General features: G+C 38.6%; 1 protein-coding gene across 11 annotated transcripts in view; it reads left to right on the top strand.

The window, feature by feature from the left end:
• The window catches only part of TENM4 (teneurin transmembrane protein 4), a 4497462-nt gene that overhangs the window by 4161471 nt on the left and 318669 nt on the right, over positions 1 to 17322 (top strand). For all 11 annotated transcript variants that reach the window (XM_044071318.1, XM_044071319.1, XM_044071323.1 and 8 more), the window contains one exon: positions 1925 to 2079. In XM_044071318.1, the coding sequence (XP_043927253.1) occupies positions 1925 to 2079 (155 nt within the window). The remainder of the gene's footprint in view (positions 1 to 1924; positions 2080 to 17322) is intronic.

Below are 17322 nucleotides of genomic sequence, written 5' to 3'. Positions count from 1 at the left end.
ATCAGTCAAACACTTACAGGCTTTAATATGGCTAACACAATCACTGTAGCCTCAAACAGCTTTTTTGCTATCAAGACTTTTTTTGGGTTTCTCTGTCTTTTTCAACACATGCAGCTCCTGAGGATTTTTTCCCTGAAGTAGTGTATTTTAAAGGACCTTTGATTAGCAAAGACATGGGATGTCCTCGTAAGAACTATGCATTCACTTCCCAAAAAGGATATAAAATTTTTAGCCCTTTCAATGGGTATTTATTAAATGTTTTAGTGTGTTCTCAACGTAAAATGTCATGGTTTCTGTTAAGCAAAACAAATGTTGGTAATCTTTAGGGTAAGTCTGTCTCCCACACACTTATTGGTCACCTTTTTCGTAGGAAGTCATGCTGGTGAGAGTAAAGAAAACACCTGTTAGGAAAATATCAGGTAGCAGTTATTGCAAACAAGTAGTAAGGAAAAGATGCAAAAACAAAAAGATACCTACCATGCTGCAAAATCTTTGTCTTAAAGCATCCAAGAGACTTATGTAATATGGAATACTTACACATTCCAATAGCAAAAAATATGATGCTGGTTAGTCTCCTATTTACAACCAAATCTTCAGCTGACATCACTGGGGTGCGAAACAGCCCACCTCCTTAAAAAGGATGACGGCATTGATGTCTATATCTGGCTAGAATACAAACATCCTCGGTTTGCAACTAAAACCTCATTCTAAAGATTGTACAGCAACAGTGTGCTTTGTGAGAAACTTAATTTTTTTGTATGTTTGTACTCATTTCCCCCACTCTCTGCCTGTCATCAGTCTCCTTCATGGCTAAATGACCCATTTTTCACCATCGCTGGTGTGGGGGATGGTTAGGAGAGTCATCATTATACCAGTCATCGAGATAGCTGGAGACACCCCCTCATTCAGTCATGAGTGTTCAAATTCCTCCTTTCACAGTAATAGATGAGAAGATTATTATTTAGTCTAAATTTGAACAAATGTATGTAAATGTGTGTGTAAGAGTGGGTATGGGTGTGTGTCTATGGGTCCATATGACTTGGTCGACAATTCATATGATCGACTGTTTATTTGGTCGACAGTTCATTTGATCGACAAGCATTTGCCCCCTTCCCCAATGTTGTGTGACCCTGGAGTTGATATATATAGTTAGGGGGGTGTGGGGGGCACACCCCCCACCTAAAATGCCTGTCGATCAAATGAACTGTCGACCAAATAAACAGTCGATCATATGAACTGTCGACCAAGTCATATGGACCCGTGTCTATATATGTATGCATGTATATGTATATGTAAATGTATGTATATGCCTGCATGTATATGTAAATGTATGTATATGTATGCATGTATATGTAAATGTACGTTTATGTATGCTTGTATATATAAATGTATGCATATGTAAATGAATATGTGTGTTATCTTTTTTATTGCTCATGTTTCTCCTTTCTTCTGAAACATAAGGTCGAGCAGAAACTTAGCTATTTGAAAAGTTAACACTGTCTGCTTGATTGCATTTCTGAATCAACATGTTAAAGAAAAAGAAAAAAACTGTTTGGTGTGAATGCATGGTTAGCTATTAAAGGAACTAATCTTTCATCAATAAGTAAATAAGCCATAGTGTTATAGTTTCATATCCCAATATAAGCCCACCTCCTGAACAAACTCCTACTACATGTAAAATGCACCCTTGCTACTTTCAGGGTAAACCAAGCCTCACATTCTCCCCCAGCCTGTCTTGCTTTGCTCTCCTTGAAGCTGTAGGGAACTTTAGAATATGGGTTGTTGGTGGCATTTGTAATGGTCTTCAGACTGATTTACAAATGCTGCTATCTAGAGAGAGAGACAATATTTTTTTTGTTGTATTCTTTTTTTATCATTCTGTTGTAGTGAATGTTTTATATCAACCTATGTTTTTCTTTTACAGGTATAGCAGTGGACAAGTTTGGCTTAATATACTTTGTTGACGGCACAATGATCAGGCGGATTGATCAGAACAGGATTATTTCAACAGTTCTGGGTTCCAATGACCTAGCATCAGCCCGACCACTCAGCTGTGACTCAGTGATGGATATTTCTCAGGTACTGGATTTTCAGCACATTACAACTAATCGCTAGGAAAAAGAACTACTGTCATTTGTTAAGGCTGAGAGGCTTGCTAGCCAATGTGTGCTACCTGCATTGATCAATACTGGACTGTCATGCTGTGCACCATTTCAGTTCAATTTTCAGCACCTTTTGTTGGTTTGTGCAGCATGTTTTATTAGTTGTTGAAGACACTGACCAAATATGACTGGATTATACTGATGATATGGTATGTTACCAGGAGGAAGGGTAGAAAACAGTATTAATATTATGCACCACCAATGAGATAAGATAATGCGTGTAATATTTCAAAACTATTTTAGCATGCTATAGTTTTCAAGCACTCTAGGATACCCTTTGTGCCACACTGGATATTATTTGTGAAAAGCAGTGGTTAGGGGGTACTTCCTGACTTGCTGTACAATCACAGTGGCTCCAGACAGTAAACATGGAAGTTGCATGAGTGAAAGTACAGTTTTTGCATGTCTTAGGGCATATCATAAGCAATCATAAATCTCCAGCTTTAACCTCATAATAAAACATCTGTAGCAGTCATTCAAAGTAAGCTTGTGCAAAAAATTTTTTTATTTCACAATATACACTTTATTAGTGATAGCTGCATGTGCATCCAGGCATACATATTTATAGGTCAGTGGGGAGGTTGTTTTGAATGCCTTTTCTAATAAGCTTGTATAATAAGGACAGCAAAATGAAAGTTAAACATTGACATCCATCAAACAGAGCCTTATTCTCTTGCTGTAACGAAGCAGATGAAAAGTAGCACTGGATTTCATAAAAGTACAAACTGGAGTAGTACTCTTAAAAAAATGACAAAATATAGGCAAACAAAGAAAATGTGGTATCATCACAATTACTGCATACACCAGTAACAGTCTGTTTACGATAAGTACAGACACTGGAAGACAAAACACAACAGTTATATATGCATTTTAAGATAAAAATTAGTTTCCTCCTTGCAGGATTTTTTTAATCTTGAAGTAGAAAAATAAAGAATTCTACTATGCTTTTTATTTGAATTTTTATTGGAAGCTGCTAGTAACTCTCTGTTGTTACCAGCTGCATGCTAATAATAAATTCTTAACACACACAGATCTTTTTCTTACTGGTATTAATGCTCTTTGTAAGAGGCAAGCTGAAACAGTAGTCTTTAATCATTTACAGGGGCAAGAAAACCCTTTCTGTCAAGTCCCTGAAGTATGGTAGGACCAGAGAGCATGAAATATTTAACTGCCAATGTTTACAAGAAATGGGTTTTAAGAAATTGAAAATTCTCATGTCAGTCCAGAGCGAGCTCAGCTCTGGCTGTTAACTTAGGACTTCACTGCATTGCCTTGCAGTAGCTTAGAGCAGAGTAATGCAATATGCATTACTGAAGGTGTACTGCACTGTGATACTTCTGCAAGAAAGGTGAAGCTGAGAGTGAAAATCCTTAGGTTTTAGGAATATGCTCTGAAAATGTCATCTGCAGCTGTTTAACCTTATGTTATATGTATCTGTGACACAATACTTGATGTAGAAGTGTATGTCCAGAAAGGAAATAAAAACATCTTTTTAGAAACAAGTCTTCTTCTTCTTCTTTCGGCTTTTCCCGGTTAGGGGTCGCCACAGCGGATCATCTGTCCGCTCATGATTGGCAGTAGAGTTTTACGATGTCAAGTTGCCAGCCCGGCGCCCAGCCTTCCACAGAAGGCACACACACACACACACACACACACACACACACACACACACACACACACACACACACACACACAAACAAGTAAAAAAAAAATAGAATTCTGTAAGTATAGACATTTACTTTTCCACAGATGCATTTTTTCCGTAAACTTTTATTAAAAGCTACTTATATACAAACTATACAATAAAGCAGCATTTATAGAAACTAAAAAAAAAATACATTAAATTAGTGGTAGACACAATAGAAAAAAAAGCATAAATCGTCTTTAGGCCTGTCTGGGATTGCATCAACTTCAGCCAAAACAATCTAATATTTGATTACTGATATCAATGCCAAAAGACCCTGTTACTGTGAGAAACAATTGTTCCCTTTCTTTATTGTGGGGTCTGAGCTACACCTTATTAGAGACTGTCAGAGTGTCCACTTGTACAATTTGTTCAACATTTTCTGCCATCTTTGTACAAACATTTAACCCACCTGTCACCCCATGTTGTAGTTCATTATGTCTGTCACCTCCATTACCTGGGGAGGCTGGTCTGATTTCCATCACCTAGTACAAACCTTCGGAACTGCTAACATGGAACACATCTGGTAGCCCATGCTCACTTGGGTTGGATTGAGATTCCCTCAAGCCAATTAAAAGAAGAGGTTATGATAGGGATAACGGTCTCTGGAGCAGGGCATTACACATGTCCTGCAGGTCGTTCTTAAAATGATCAAGGAATAGGCAGTCCCAGAAAATATGTGGCCAGTCCCCTAAGAGAATATTCTGACACCTTCAGCAGGAGGAATTCAGCACTGGGTAAGTCCAGCACAGTCTAAGAGGGGTATAGAATTACTTGTATAAACACTGCCATCCAAAAAAGAATATATATATATATATATATATATATATATATATATATAGGATCCTGAGTACCTTTATGAGGGCCCTACAATGATAATAAGGTATGGACTCCCCCATCTCCCTTTCCTGTGCTAATCTATATTTATTAGTGACAGTTTCCTTAATAGTTATAAGTATCTTGTGCAGACGACCAATTGTCCCCTTCATAACCTTCCCCCATTCAAAAGGGATTGCACCAGCCATAGATGGTCCCCTAATTGGACTGTGCTTAACTATAATTTTTGAACTTCTCAAGCAGAGTTTCATGTAAATCTCTATAATCAGCCCCAGTCCGAAAGTATTTTGAAAATTCATAAGACCCACTGGTCTGTTATTGACCAACAGTTGTTCCCAGTATGTAGTAGACCCTATCTTCTTAAGATCCTATGCCATTTGAATCCCCTTATACCCCAACAAATGGCCTCTTAATTGGGCATTGAGTCCTTTGTTCAGTTACTGGATTTGCAAGCTGTCGATTCACATTTAACCTGACCTAGTATCCTCTCAAGAACTGTAGTATCTCCACCTCTGAATCATGTGTTTTTTTTTTTATTGTATTCTGCATGCCTTTCCCAGGTACTTATAATACTATTTCCTTCCAATTATACATGTGTGTTATAATACCATTTCCTTCCAATTGCATGTATTTCTTGTAATGCTATTTCCTCCCAATTACGTGTGTGTGTGTGTGTGTGTGTGTGTGTGTGTGTGTGTGTGTGTGTGTGTGTGTGTGTGTGTGTGTGTGTGTGTGTGTGTGCGTGTGTGTGTGTGTGTTGTAATACCATTTCCTTCCAGTTGCTGTGTGTGTGTGTGTGTTGTAATACCATTTCCTTCCAGTTGCTGTGTGTGTGTGTGTATGTGTGTATTATAATACCATTTCCTTCCAGTTGCTGTGTGTGTGTTTATCAGGAAATCAGACCATGAAAGAACTTAATTCTACCTGTTGCTAAATAAAAATCCATATCTGGCAAGCCCAATCCCTCAATTCCATATGGAAGAGTGAGTATTTCTGCAGCAACTGTTTGCTTAGACCCTAACCACATAAACCTGAAAATCAGTTGCTTCAGTCAATTGAATAAAACTGTAGGTGGAAACAAAGATAAGTTTACTTCAAAACATCGAAAGCCCACAATATTGAAGACCAAACCGTCGAGATGAAAGCATCGAAACCTCACTTTAGCGAATGACTGGATTGTCAAATCCATTCTCCGAGATCGCACTACAGGTAGAAATAGGACAGAGTCCACCTTTTTGGTCATTTACTGAAGTGAGGTTTCGATGCTTTTGTCTCAACGATATGGTCTTCAGTATTGTGGGCTTTCGATGTTTTCAGGTAGACCCAAATTTATCTATATCTATAAATTATATATATATATATATATATATATTTATATATATATATATATATATATATATATATATATATATATATATATATATATATTTATATATATATATATATATATATATATATATGGTTTACTATCACATTTTCGACATGACATTGTTCGAATATACAGATGTCCGAACCAAATGTTCGGAAATCTGTACACCAAACAGTGTAAATGTCGAACCGAGCATTTCAGTGCAGTCGAATTTCAAAAATGTTGACTACACTGAAACGGTTCTACCCACCCAACATACTACAACTGGTTTTTGCACCCCCTATGTGGGGGGCTGTGCCCCCCACACCCCCCCTACTTTTATATATATATACAAACTCCAAGATCGCACTACAGTGAGGGTAAGGGTACATTTCCCCATCCCCACTATAGTGCAATCTGCACTGCAATGTTGGAGCTGACAACAGCAGCCATTTGCTCTTGTCAGCTTCGGCACTCCAGTGATCGCCCTAACGGTTCCGCTATCTGGTTTTCGCACATAGTTCGTTCGTCTAATAGATGAACGAACATGTAATAGTAAACCATATGTATGTATATATATATATATATATATATATATATATATATATATATATATATATATATATATACATGGGTTCCCTATGTTAGACCGACAGCTCGGAAGATCGACACTCAAAATACCGATGCCAGAAGAACGAAACCACAAAAACACGAACGTTCACTTGCCCCATCACACCACGATCCCGATACTTAACAAAACAAAAAGTTCACTGTTACACACAACACACACACAACACAAGCACACCAACACCCTAAAAACCTACACTACACCTTACACAAAACTATCTGTGCACTAACCTTAACCTAAACTCTAACCCTAAGGTCCATAACTGTCGCACACTCACGTTACCCGCTCCATAACCCTAAGGTCCGTAACTATCGCACACTCACCTTACCTGCACCCTATCCCTAAGTCCCTCACTATCGCACACTTACCTTACCCGCACCCTAACCCTAAGTCTCTCACTATCGCACACTAAAAGGGTCATGCTCGCAAGTTACCCCTGTTGGTGTTTCCGCTGTCGGGATTACGACTTGTCGGTCATCTGCTTCGTCGTTCTTCTGATGTCGGTGTTTTGAATGTCGATCTTCTGTGCTGTCGGTCTAATGTAGGGGACCCTTATATATATATATATATATATATATATATATATATATATATATATATATATACATATATATATATATACACACACACACACACACACACACACTCACTCACACACTCATGTACACATATACACACACACACACACACACACACACACACACACACACACACACACACATGGATCTATTTCACTTGACCTAAAACTCATTTGACTGACACCCAATTGACTAAAATTTCATTTGACTAACAACTCATTTGGCTGACAGCTTACAGTGCTGAATTTCAACATACTAAATCTTAAACCATAGACAAGCATACTTAGAACACCAATAACTAAACCTTTCCAGAACTTAAAAAACTACTTTCTTACCCTCAGTACACTACATGCTGCCACTACTGCTGGGAATGCACAAAACATTTGCCAAATTACTTTAGATACTTCCCATAAAAATGTAAAGAAACAAGCCCACATTTAGAAACACTACAACACTACTTTCTACATGACTATCAGAATTCTGACAGTCGGCACTGTAAGTTACAGTAATTTTTTTTATCACAAGCAAGTCACAGGTGTAGGAAAACCCACAACAAGTCTATGTCTTAAATGTCAGTGAAATGGAAGTCATTCAAATGAGTTGTCAGTGAATTGGGTATCGGTAAAATGGGTGTCAATCAAATGACTTTTAGGTCAAGTGAAGTAGACCCATATATACAGGCATATACACAGACACACACACACACGCACACACATATATATATATATATATATATATATATATATATATATATATATATATATATAATTATTGGAAGACTAAACCAGTTGATGGACTGAATTCTGTGTGCCATATCTAAGCAAATACTATCCCATCTTTTAACTATGTCAACAGCCCTCCTTTGAATATGTAAATATTAATTCTACCAATTCCTCTAAAGCAGTGGCTAATATAATCCCAAGATAAGTCAAAGAATTAGAATTTTACAGTTAAGGAAACATTTCATTAAGCTGAGAAGTAAGCAAGTAATTAACACAAACTACTTTATTTTAATACTTATTGATTTTGTATCCTGCCAGCCCACCAAACAGCTTCAGTTGCAAATGAAAAAAACAAAAAACAAATCTAAGTCTTCTGTATTAAGAACCCCACTCCACCAATGAGAGGGAGAGAACTTTCCTCCCGTGGACTCACTGAATTCAGAATTTGAAGGTGTGGACTCAGCTTATTGTTCCCATATTTCCTCTTCCATGTGTTATGATGCAGACAGTCATGAAAATATTCCTTCTGTATCCCCTGGAGGAAGTTGCCCTTGTGGAGTCTTTAAATCTCATGTTAGAGCACTTAACTGGAGATTCAAAAAGGTTTTAAACTTAAGAAATGTTACTTGTATGTTTTTTGGTATGAAGGATCCCAAACCCTGCCATATCTCCACAGTTTTTCATGTTTATGGTTACACCCTTCAGCTGGCATCCATTGGGCCTGATTCTGGACCACCTGATGTCAGGAAACCAAATGAATTTATTTATTTTATTTTTATTTTTATTTTACATTTGTTGACCGGGCTAGTCTAACTGGATACATGTCCATTTTCAGTAGAGGCCCGGGGAGGAAGCTCCAAGACACTTACATAAAGACTATATAGAAAGTTACAATAGTCAAAGTATATAACAGCTATTGTTAGTAAAATACAATACTCATAGTGAGCATAACACAAGACAGTATAAGCTAATGTGCAAGAGATGTTACTATATACATATGTACATATTTTAAATTGCAATAACATGGTCTTTGGTTGATTAAAACTAGGTCAATAAAGATAAAGAGTAATAAAACTAGTGTATGGAGAGAAAGTTAGTCAGGGTTAGTACAGGTACATAACCAATGAGTACTGAGAAATAGTCTTAGATTCTGTTTAAAAAGTGTCAATGAAGACTGAGATATGAGTTCAGTGGGAAGAAGATTCCAGCGCTTATCAACAGTTTTGTAGAGTCCACCAAGCCTGTAAATACCTATTAAAAAATCAAAAAGCAGACTCACTACATGTGCCTTTGGAATCCCCAAGGATTGTCATGAGGACTTCCCTGCTGATAAATATGGCTCAATCCTAGACTGCTTGCTAAGAAGATCGACACCTCTTCTGCCACAGTATTTCAAGCTGTTAGTTCACTAACACTGGTAGTGCTGATAGTGCTGTGTTAATCACAGAGGGTGGCCTAATGGTTAAGGTGTTTGCCTTACAAACACAAGGTGCAGGGTTTGAGTCTCACAAGGGGTAAGTGGCTAGGCTTAAAATGGCTCGCAAGGGCAGTTAGCTTAGTACTAATCTGTGAACCTATGATGGGCTGCCTTGTCCAAATCAAGCTGATAGAGCTTGGAAAACAGACCACATACAGTTATTGTTTTCCCGATGACTTAATCTTGGTAATGAATGTTCAGTATTTAATGCATTGTTAAGCATATTAAATGCACGAAAATGATTTCAGCTGAGCAAGAATTGCAGCAATGTCCTTTTCTTGTTCACTTGAAAATATTTTTTTCATATTTCTTATATTTAATTTTTCTTTTTACTCTGAACTGTATTTAATTGGTTAACAGCCTGCTTGCACTGAGGAATGTGACACCTGTTTAACAGCCTGCTGATAGGCATGAATGAGTTAATTGCCGAATGAACATATCAAGGTGAGATCCAGCACCAAATTGAGCACATGGTCTCAGACTTCTTGTATGAGTGTTTAAAGGAAAGGGTGTATAGATTGATGCAAGCTGCTCTTAAACCTGGTAGGTATGCTATTTAAAGTGCTTATGATGCAGTAAATATCTGCAAGACAGAAATGCAGTCACTGGAACCTTGGTTAGAAGGCATTTATGCATTAGGTTTCAGCTGATGCCAGAAGATGTGAAGGAATTGCTTCTAGAAGAGCTTGGGCAAATTCATTTTTCTCCTCCCTCACATGATTTTATCAAAAAGCTCATGGAAAAAGGCAGCATAAAAATCTGTGATGTAGTTATCTCACATCTTTTTCATGATACAAAAAAAGTTGTCCAACTAAACAGTAACCCTTTTACAGGAAAACACACCACAGCAAATCAGTACAGGTGAAAGAAACATTCCATTGGAAAAAGCAAGGTTGGACAGTTGATAGTAAAAAAAGAAAGCAGCAGGGAATAGAATAAGGTAGCTGGTGGTTGGTATTGATTATGCTCCTGACTATCTTCCCACCCCTTCTTCCCCACCCAGGGGGTGGGAAGATAGGAACATAATCTCCTGACTTTTTCTGTTTTTCTTTCAGCTTTTCCCGGTTAGTGGTCGCCACAGTGGAACTCCGGTCTGGTAATGATTGGCAGTCAATTCTTTTTATGGTGTCCGACGCCCAACCTTCAACGAAGGCACGCCCATTCACGCATGTCTTTCGAATGCCACTCAACCGCGGGGAGGACATGCAGACTCCACACAGAAGGCACTCCAGCCGAGAATCAAACGGGAGAACCTCTTGCTGTGAGGCGACAACGCTAGCGCTGCACCACTGCGGCTTCAACATAATCTCCTGACTATCGAATTTAAAAAATTCAGGAACATAACCAGAAATATATGGGTAAGGGAGATTATTTCAAAAAGAATTCAGAGATGTCCATCATTTCCACTTAGTGCTCATGGTAGTGTTCCAGTTAATTTCTTCTGGCTCAATGAATAGAGTCCAGTGGGGAACATATAAGAAGTTTTACATCAGGTTTTACTTCATGTTGTTCCTAGATCCTAAGAAATATTGATCTCTGGGAGACCTGTTTGAGATCTTTGAAGGCTAAACAGTTTCTTGAGGGTGGTCAAGTGTATGATGTTTACCCTTTTGTCTTTGTTGCCCTGTCTGATCCCAGGTGCCTTCTTGATTACCCTCTTTCTGAAGGATTCATATTTTCTTATTTACTTCCACAAAGAACACATGCAGCACCTAAGATTCATGGCAGACCAAGACCACTTCCCTACCTTTTGACCTTTCAGCTTTCTCTTGAGTGTTCACATATTTAAATATACCTGGATGACTGCCTGATCTATTCTCACCCAGTAGGAGGGGTCAAAAGACTTCTGATGCATACTTTGAAATGCCTAATCAGTTGAGGCTTCTCTCTGACACTTCCAGTGTTGAGCCTAGTCCAGGAATGGTAAGAGAGACTTTCTTGGGAACTCAGCTGGATACAGTAAGAAATTCCTTCACCTTCCAAAGAGTACAGCCCGTCAATTAAAATCTTTCTTTTTGGATCTTGAGCAGAAGTCATAGATGTGAGCTATAGTGACTTTGAGAGCCCTATCACACATATCGTCATCCATTCTGGTGGTCCCCTTAGCTAGACTACATAAGAGGGAAGTCAAACACTACTGCAGGAATCTCTGTCAACAGTGTGAAACACTCCTGTGATTCCATTCATTCTGGCTTCATCAGGTGAAGTTCAACCAGTGCAGACCAAAGTTCAACCAGTGCAAGGCCTGCTGTTGTCCCAGAAGGAATGCAAACCTTTACAATGGATGTCTCAGACCTTGATTATGGGTGTATTTATCACAGCTGCAGTTCCATGGACAGTGGAACAAAGCCATTGCTTGCTAAAGGAGACAGAAGTCATTCAAATGAACTCTGCCTCTGGGTACCCTAATACTGATGGACAGCAACACTGTGGTCAAAACTAGGATAAACTATATCCCTAAATGTATACAAGTACCATTTCATTCCTTATACACCCTTAGTCTCCCTTCTTCAATTACTGCCTTACTTCTATCCAATTCTCTTCCCCAACTTTTTCTTTAAATATAACATAAGCTTGTTTTCCCTCACTTCGTATTTCTGTGTTTTAGACTTACCTTTAATTTCCCTACAAACTGTCAAAAATGTCTATAAATAAAAGATTGTCATATACCTTGTATCAATTCTTAACCAATGGTTTTATATTATTCACTAATTTGTTATAATTGTTAAAACTGCAGCTGTCTTTGTTTTATTTTTGAAGATTGTAAAATTATTGTTCTTAAAATGTTTTTTAATAATTTGGACCTTTTCTTCCTGGGCCTCCACTAAAAATGAGCTTCTACCCAGTTGGACTTTCCTGGTAATCAAATGTCAATCAATAAATAAATAAATAAATATGTAAACATACAAACACAACAGCAGAGCACCTACTTTTTTCTAGATGTGCAAGTTGGCTGAGTTGTCTTGAGAACTGGCAGTCCAGCTAGGTTTGCCCTTCCATGCTCCTTACAACCCCTCAGCCCAGCATATGGTGTCACACATTCAACAATACCATAGTCACCAATCACAACTGGAAGTCACATCTCTAAGTCTTCCTTTCTTTTACACAGAGATGGCACCCGCCAGAGGTAGACTGCTTCACATCAATTAAAAGTACCAGCTGCACAAAGCCCCCATCTCCCATGCAACAAAGCATGGGAAATGATTGCCTTCACATCTTATGGTGATAAGCCTGCTATGTATCTTTCCACTACTACCTTTTTACCACTGGTGCTGTATGAGATTAGCATAGAGAAAATCAAAGTCCTACTAGTGGCCCAGCAGCTATGGTTCTCATAAATTATTCAAATGGCAGAAGAGGTTTAAATTCTTCACCAAGAGCAAGGAAACTAAGGTGTTTCTCGGTCTAATGAGACCATGTTTAGTAGCATGGATAATTTCAGCCTGATACCTTTCAAGGATTAGCTGTCAGAAAAAGTGACAGGTGAGAGGCCAGAAAACTCGGCACAAGGAAATCATATATGGTTAGACCCTCATGGTTAGGGTTACCACCTGTCCCTCTTTGTGAGGGACAGTCCCACTTTGGGCAGTTTTGTCCTGAGAAAAAAATCTAAAAAATGGCAAATGTCCTGAGATTTTAAGGCAAAAAAAATGTACTAAGTTTTCTTTAATAGTTGCATAAAACAGTTATTTTGTATCTAAAACACCTAAATATTATAGGAAATAGCATAAGCAACTCATATGCTACAAGAATAAGCTTTTATTTGGACAAAAACAGTGAAGTTCTGTCCTTTGCACTCCCCGTGGGTATGTCTGTCCTGCAAAATTGCACGTTTCTACAAAAAATGTCCCACTTTGGGCATTTGAAAAGGTGGCAACCCTACTCATGGTGCTCTTCAAAGAGGATTTCCTGAACAAAGACAAAAGAATAACAAGATGAAATATTTGTCTTAACTCCTGTCATTTACTTTCACCGTGCTTCATTTATGGTACCCCTCCCAGCCATTGTTGAATGTCTGTGCTTGGATCCTCCATTGGCCTTGTGCTCCTTGTTTAAGCATTTCCTGAAGAATGTATTTCATTTGCAACCACCCAGGAGACTTGAACCTCCCTATTGATCTTAGCTTTGTGATTAAACTAACCCTAGCCTCCTTTGAGCCAAGCTCCTCAGTTGCCCTAAAGTTTCTCCCCTGGAAAATCTTATTCTTTGCCGCTATTATTTGGACTAGAAAGTTGTCCACATTTGAGGCCCTCGTGGGCAACGCACCTCTTGGGGCTGCAGTCAGAGCACACTCTACCAGAGTTGGGGCAACAATATCACCCTTCTTCAAAAATGTATCTGTCCAGGAAAATTTTGAGGAAACCTCTTGGACTTTTCTTCACAATTTTTCTGTATTGGATGTACATTACTGCTTTGGTTCTTTTCCTATAGATAAGAATTTGTACTGCAGCAGCAGTCCTTATGATGGACTCATTACAGTTGTGTGACTAATTCCTCGTAACCAGAGCTGTCTGAGTAGTGGAATTGCTGCTACAGGAGAGGTTACTGCCCTCCAGCCACTTCTGGTTCTATCCGTATTCTTCAGAAGTGGCTGTTGACAAAAGAGATCCTATGGCCATCCATAGTTTACCAACATAGGAGATTCCTATGCATAGACTAGGGAGAAAACTTCAGTGCTGCACATGTACTTGCTAAAAGGCCACATTAAAGATGTTTTTTTTTGTTGGTGGGGCCAGATATAACAAGACAGGCATAGGTCCTTGTGGAGTGGAGTGGAAAGCGAGGACCAAGGGCAGTAGGTGCTACTAGCTAAGGCATGCTGTTTAGTCCGGTTTGGCAAAAAGAATTGAAAAATCGTATATTGAGCTAATGCTTGAGGCAGAAGATGAGCTCCACTCCCTGGGGACATCTGCTGAAGCTCTGGACATCAGAGAAGAAGATGAACACGTACCTTTGGCTAATTCTTGTGGGTAAGGATTTATACTGCAGCAGTGGTCCTCCTACATAAATACATTCTGTTAGGAGTTACTGACACAACTGTACTTTTGGGATCAACATTTTAACCAGCAGGTTCTATAACAGTTAGTACTCTAAAACAGAATGTTAAACCTAAGGAAGTTGTGCTCAGCCGGTATTATTTCTATATGTGGGCTTGGGATGGGGAGTTCAAGACCATTGGTTAATAAAGTGAGGAGAGCACAAATATAAGGCAGTTTTCTATTACTTCAGGTTGCAGTGATATCAGAGACTGGGAAACTGGAGCCCTGTCATTGTCCTGAACTCAGAATTCTGACACTTGGGGATTGAGACTCCAGGATCACTATAGAATATGTTGGGATGCAGAACAGCAACTGCAGTTTCAGAAAGATTTTTATATTTTTGTCGTTGTTGTTTTTAACTTATAAGAAATTTGACAGTCCCTAACTAAGCAACAGTAGTGTATGTAAAATAACAGATATGTGAACTGTCCATGTGTCTATTGAAGTGCTACATTCTTTGGAAGAAGAAGACCAGGAAGGTAATCAGAGTCCGTCATCATAAGTTATAACCCTGGCTTTTCTGCTGGTAGGGGTGTCAGTACGTGTGATCTTTGTTGAGAACTCAGTGCAAATTAAGCCCTGCAAAGCACCCAAATATGCACTTTCAAAGCATGTTTCATTTTCCAAGTTAGTTTGTTAAAAAAGGTCATCCCATTTTAAGTTTTATCAGTGGGTTACCAAAGAAAAAGGAAGTCAGTGATATTAGCCAAGTGGAATGAATGGTAGCAGAAGGACATGTAAATTCATATGTTGTAAGTACATTAGCTTAGTGTTCACAACAGAAATCGGGAAACAGATACCTTAACCCAAACAGGGAGGAGTTGAGTGAAGAATCAGTTTAGTGAACTGCTGAAGCAATGGAGCCAATTAAGATTCACACAAAATTCAAAACTCTGGGGAATACGGGACTAACTGTAACAAGAAAGCCCTACAATCGAAGTGACATCATCAGTTCCATGCAGGAATGTTTAGAAAGCATTTAGGCCTCCATCTTCCTTGATTATTAGTCCTGCACTATTTGTCTTGGTGGATAATAAGTCCATCCTGCTTTGGTAATCTCTGGAGTGTATCAGACCTGAATTCCTGAACCTCTTGGCATTTTAGGCAGCCCACCAAATCTGTTTACTTTAAAAGAGAGTAGGCAAACATAGTATTATACAATGACCCACCATTAATATTCAAAAACGTGCACACTGATTGGTCAGCATGCACGTTGTAAATCCGAGTTATAGTAATGGAAAAAGGTCCAGTCTCCCAGACTTTTTCCATTATTATAACTCTTTTTTTACAGCAACACTGTCTCGCTATGTTAAATGAGCTTTTTTTAAAGCTGTCTCGCTATGTTAAACCCATTTAACATAGCAAAACAGTTTGTAAAAAGCAACAGAGATCTTGCTTTCTCCGTTGCTTTTTTCAAAACTGTCTCGCTATGTTAAATGGGTTTAACATAGCGAGACAGTTTTAAAATAAGCAATGGAGATTCTCCGTTGCTTTTTTTAAAGCTGTCTCACTATGTTAAACCCATTTAACATAGCAAAACAGTTTGTAAAAAGCAACGGAGATCTTGCTTTCTCCGTTTGCTTTTGCCCACAGCTCTGATATACTGCATAGGCATACGCATGTGCAGTACATCAGAACTGCCGCAGAATACCAGACAGCTGTGGAAGGGCAGCAAGGAGACATTATACAATGCCATTATTTAAGAAAAGTAATTATTTTTTTTCTTAAATAATGTCATTGTATAATAGCAATAACCCACTTCTGGGTGTGGGTACTGCTGGATTTACCCACGGTTGGCTTTGTTTGGCCACTCGGGCTTCGCCCTCGTGACCAAACCACACCAACCGTAGGTAAATCCAGCATTACCCACACCCAGGCGTGGGTTATTGCTATAGTACAAACTTGCTGAAAGAAATGTTTGTTAAAATCAGAGCAAAGTGGACCTTTCATTTTGAAATCACCATATAGTTTAACTCTTCTGTGAGATACAGCAGTTAAAGGAGTTGCTTATACTAGTTAGTAGAGGTATAAGAAAAGTATAATTAACTGACACAGCTGGAGGAGTTGCCAGGGTCTGTACTCTGGCAGGTAAAAATAAGAGTCAGATAATTATTGCAGAAAGTTTGGGTTTCTTTCAGGAAACTGTACTTTTACTTAACTGTGTTCATTTAAGGTCATTTGGAATCCTGTCAAACTGTCACTTACCTGTGTTCTTTTAAGGTCACTTGTAAGATTCTGTCAGATTGTTCCATATGAGTGACCCTTATTACACGGAGTACCTTGGCAAGTATCAGAGAGACTGCGAGTATGCCAAAGCAGCAGTTTCAGACTTCAAGAAGGCTCATTAAAGTAATCCCATATGACATGTTGTACAGCCTTACTGCACACATTTTCTGATATACATTGATTTATGTAAAGCATCAGAAGTACGGGGCAGAGGCTTTCCTTTGTCACATTTCGCTACCTGTAGGCCTGGTTACATATTTCTGGGATTCTCACAGATATCAAACATAAGACTCAACTTCTGTTGCCCATGACAACTGCTCTTTATCCAAAACTGCTAATATTTGATAGGCATGAATGAGAACAGCACTACAACAGTGAATGTTAAACATGGCTATTCTCCTTAAAAATTTATTTTTTTTTGCATGGAGAAAGGCCACCCTGCACACACTTATGGGGGGAGGGCAGCCGAGACCTTTATATACCAGTAGAGATCACCATACCGAGGAGAAAAGGATCTGAGAAATGTAATCTCAGATTTAGTATATTAAGTCCACCTTTTTGATCGTTCGGACTCTATTCTTGGATTCACACTAATGAGTTTGAATACCGAATGGTTACTTG

The sequence above is a fragment of the Protopterus annectens genome, chromosome 5.part0 (assembly GCF_019279795.1).
Source record: "Protopterus annectens isolate FY-2018-M chromosome 5.part0, PAN1.0, whole genome shotgun sequence".
Taxonomy (NCBI): Eukaryota; Metazoa; Chordata; order Ceratodontiformes; family Protopteridae; genus Protopterus; species Protopterus annectens.
The sequence above is the reverse complement of the archived record's forward strand: the minus strand, read 5'-3'. Positions and strand labels throughout refer to the sequence as shown.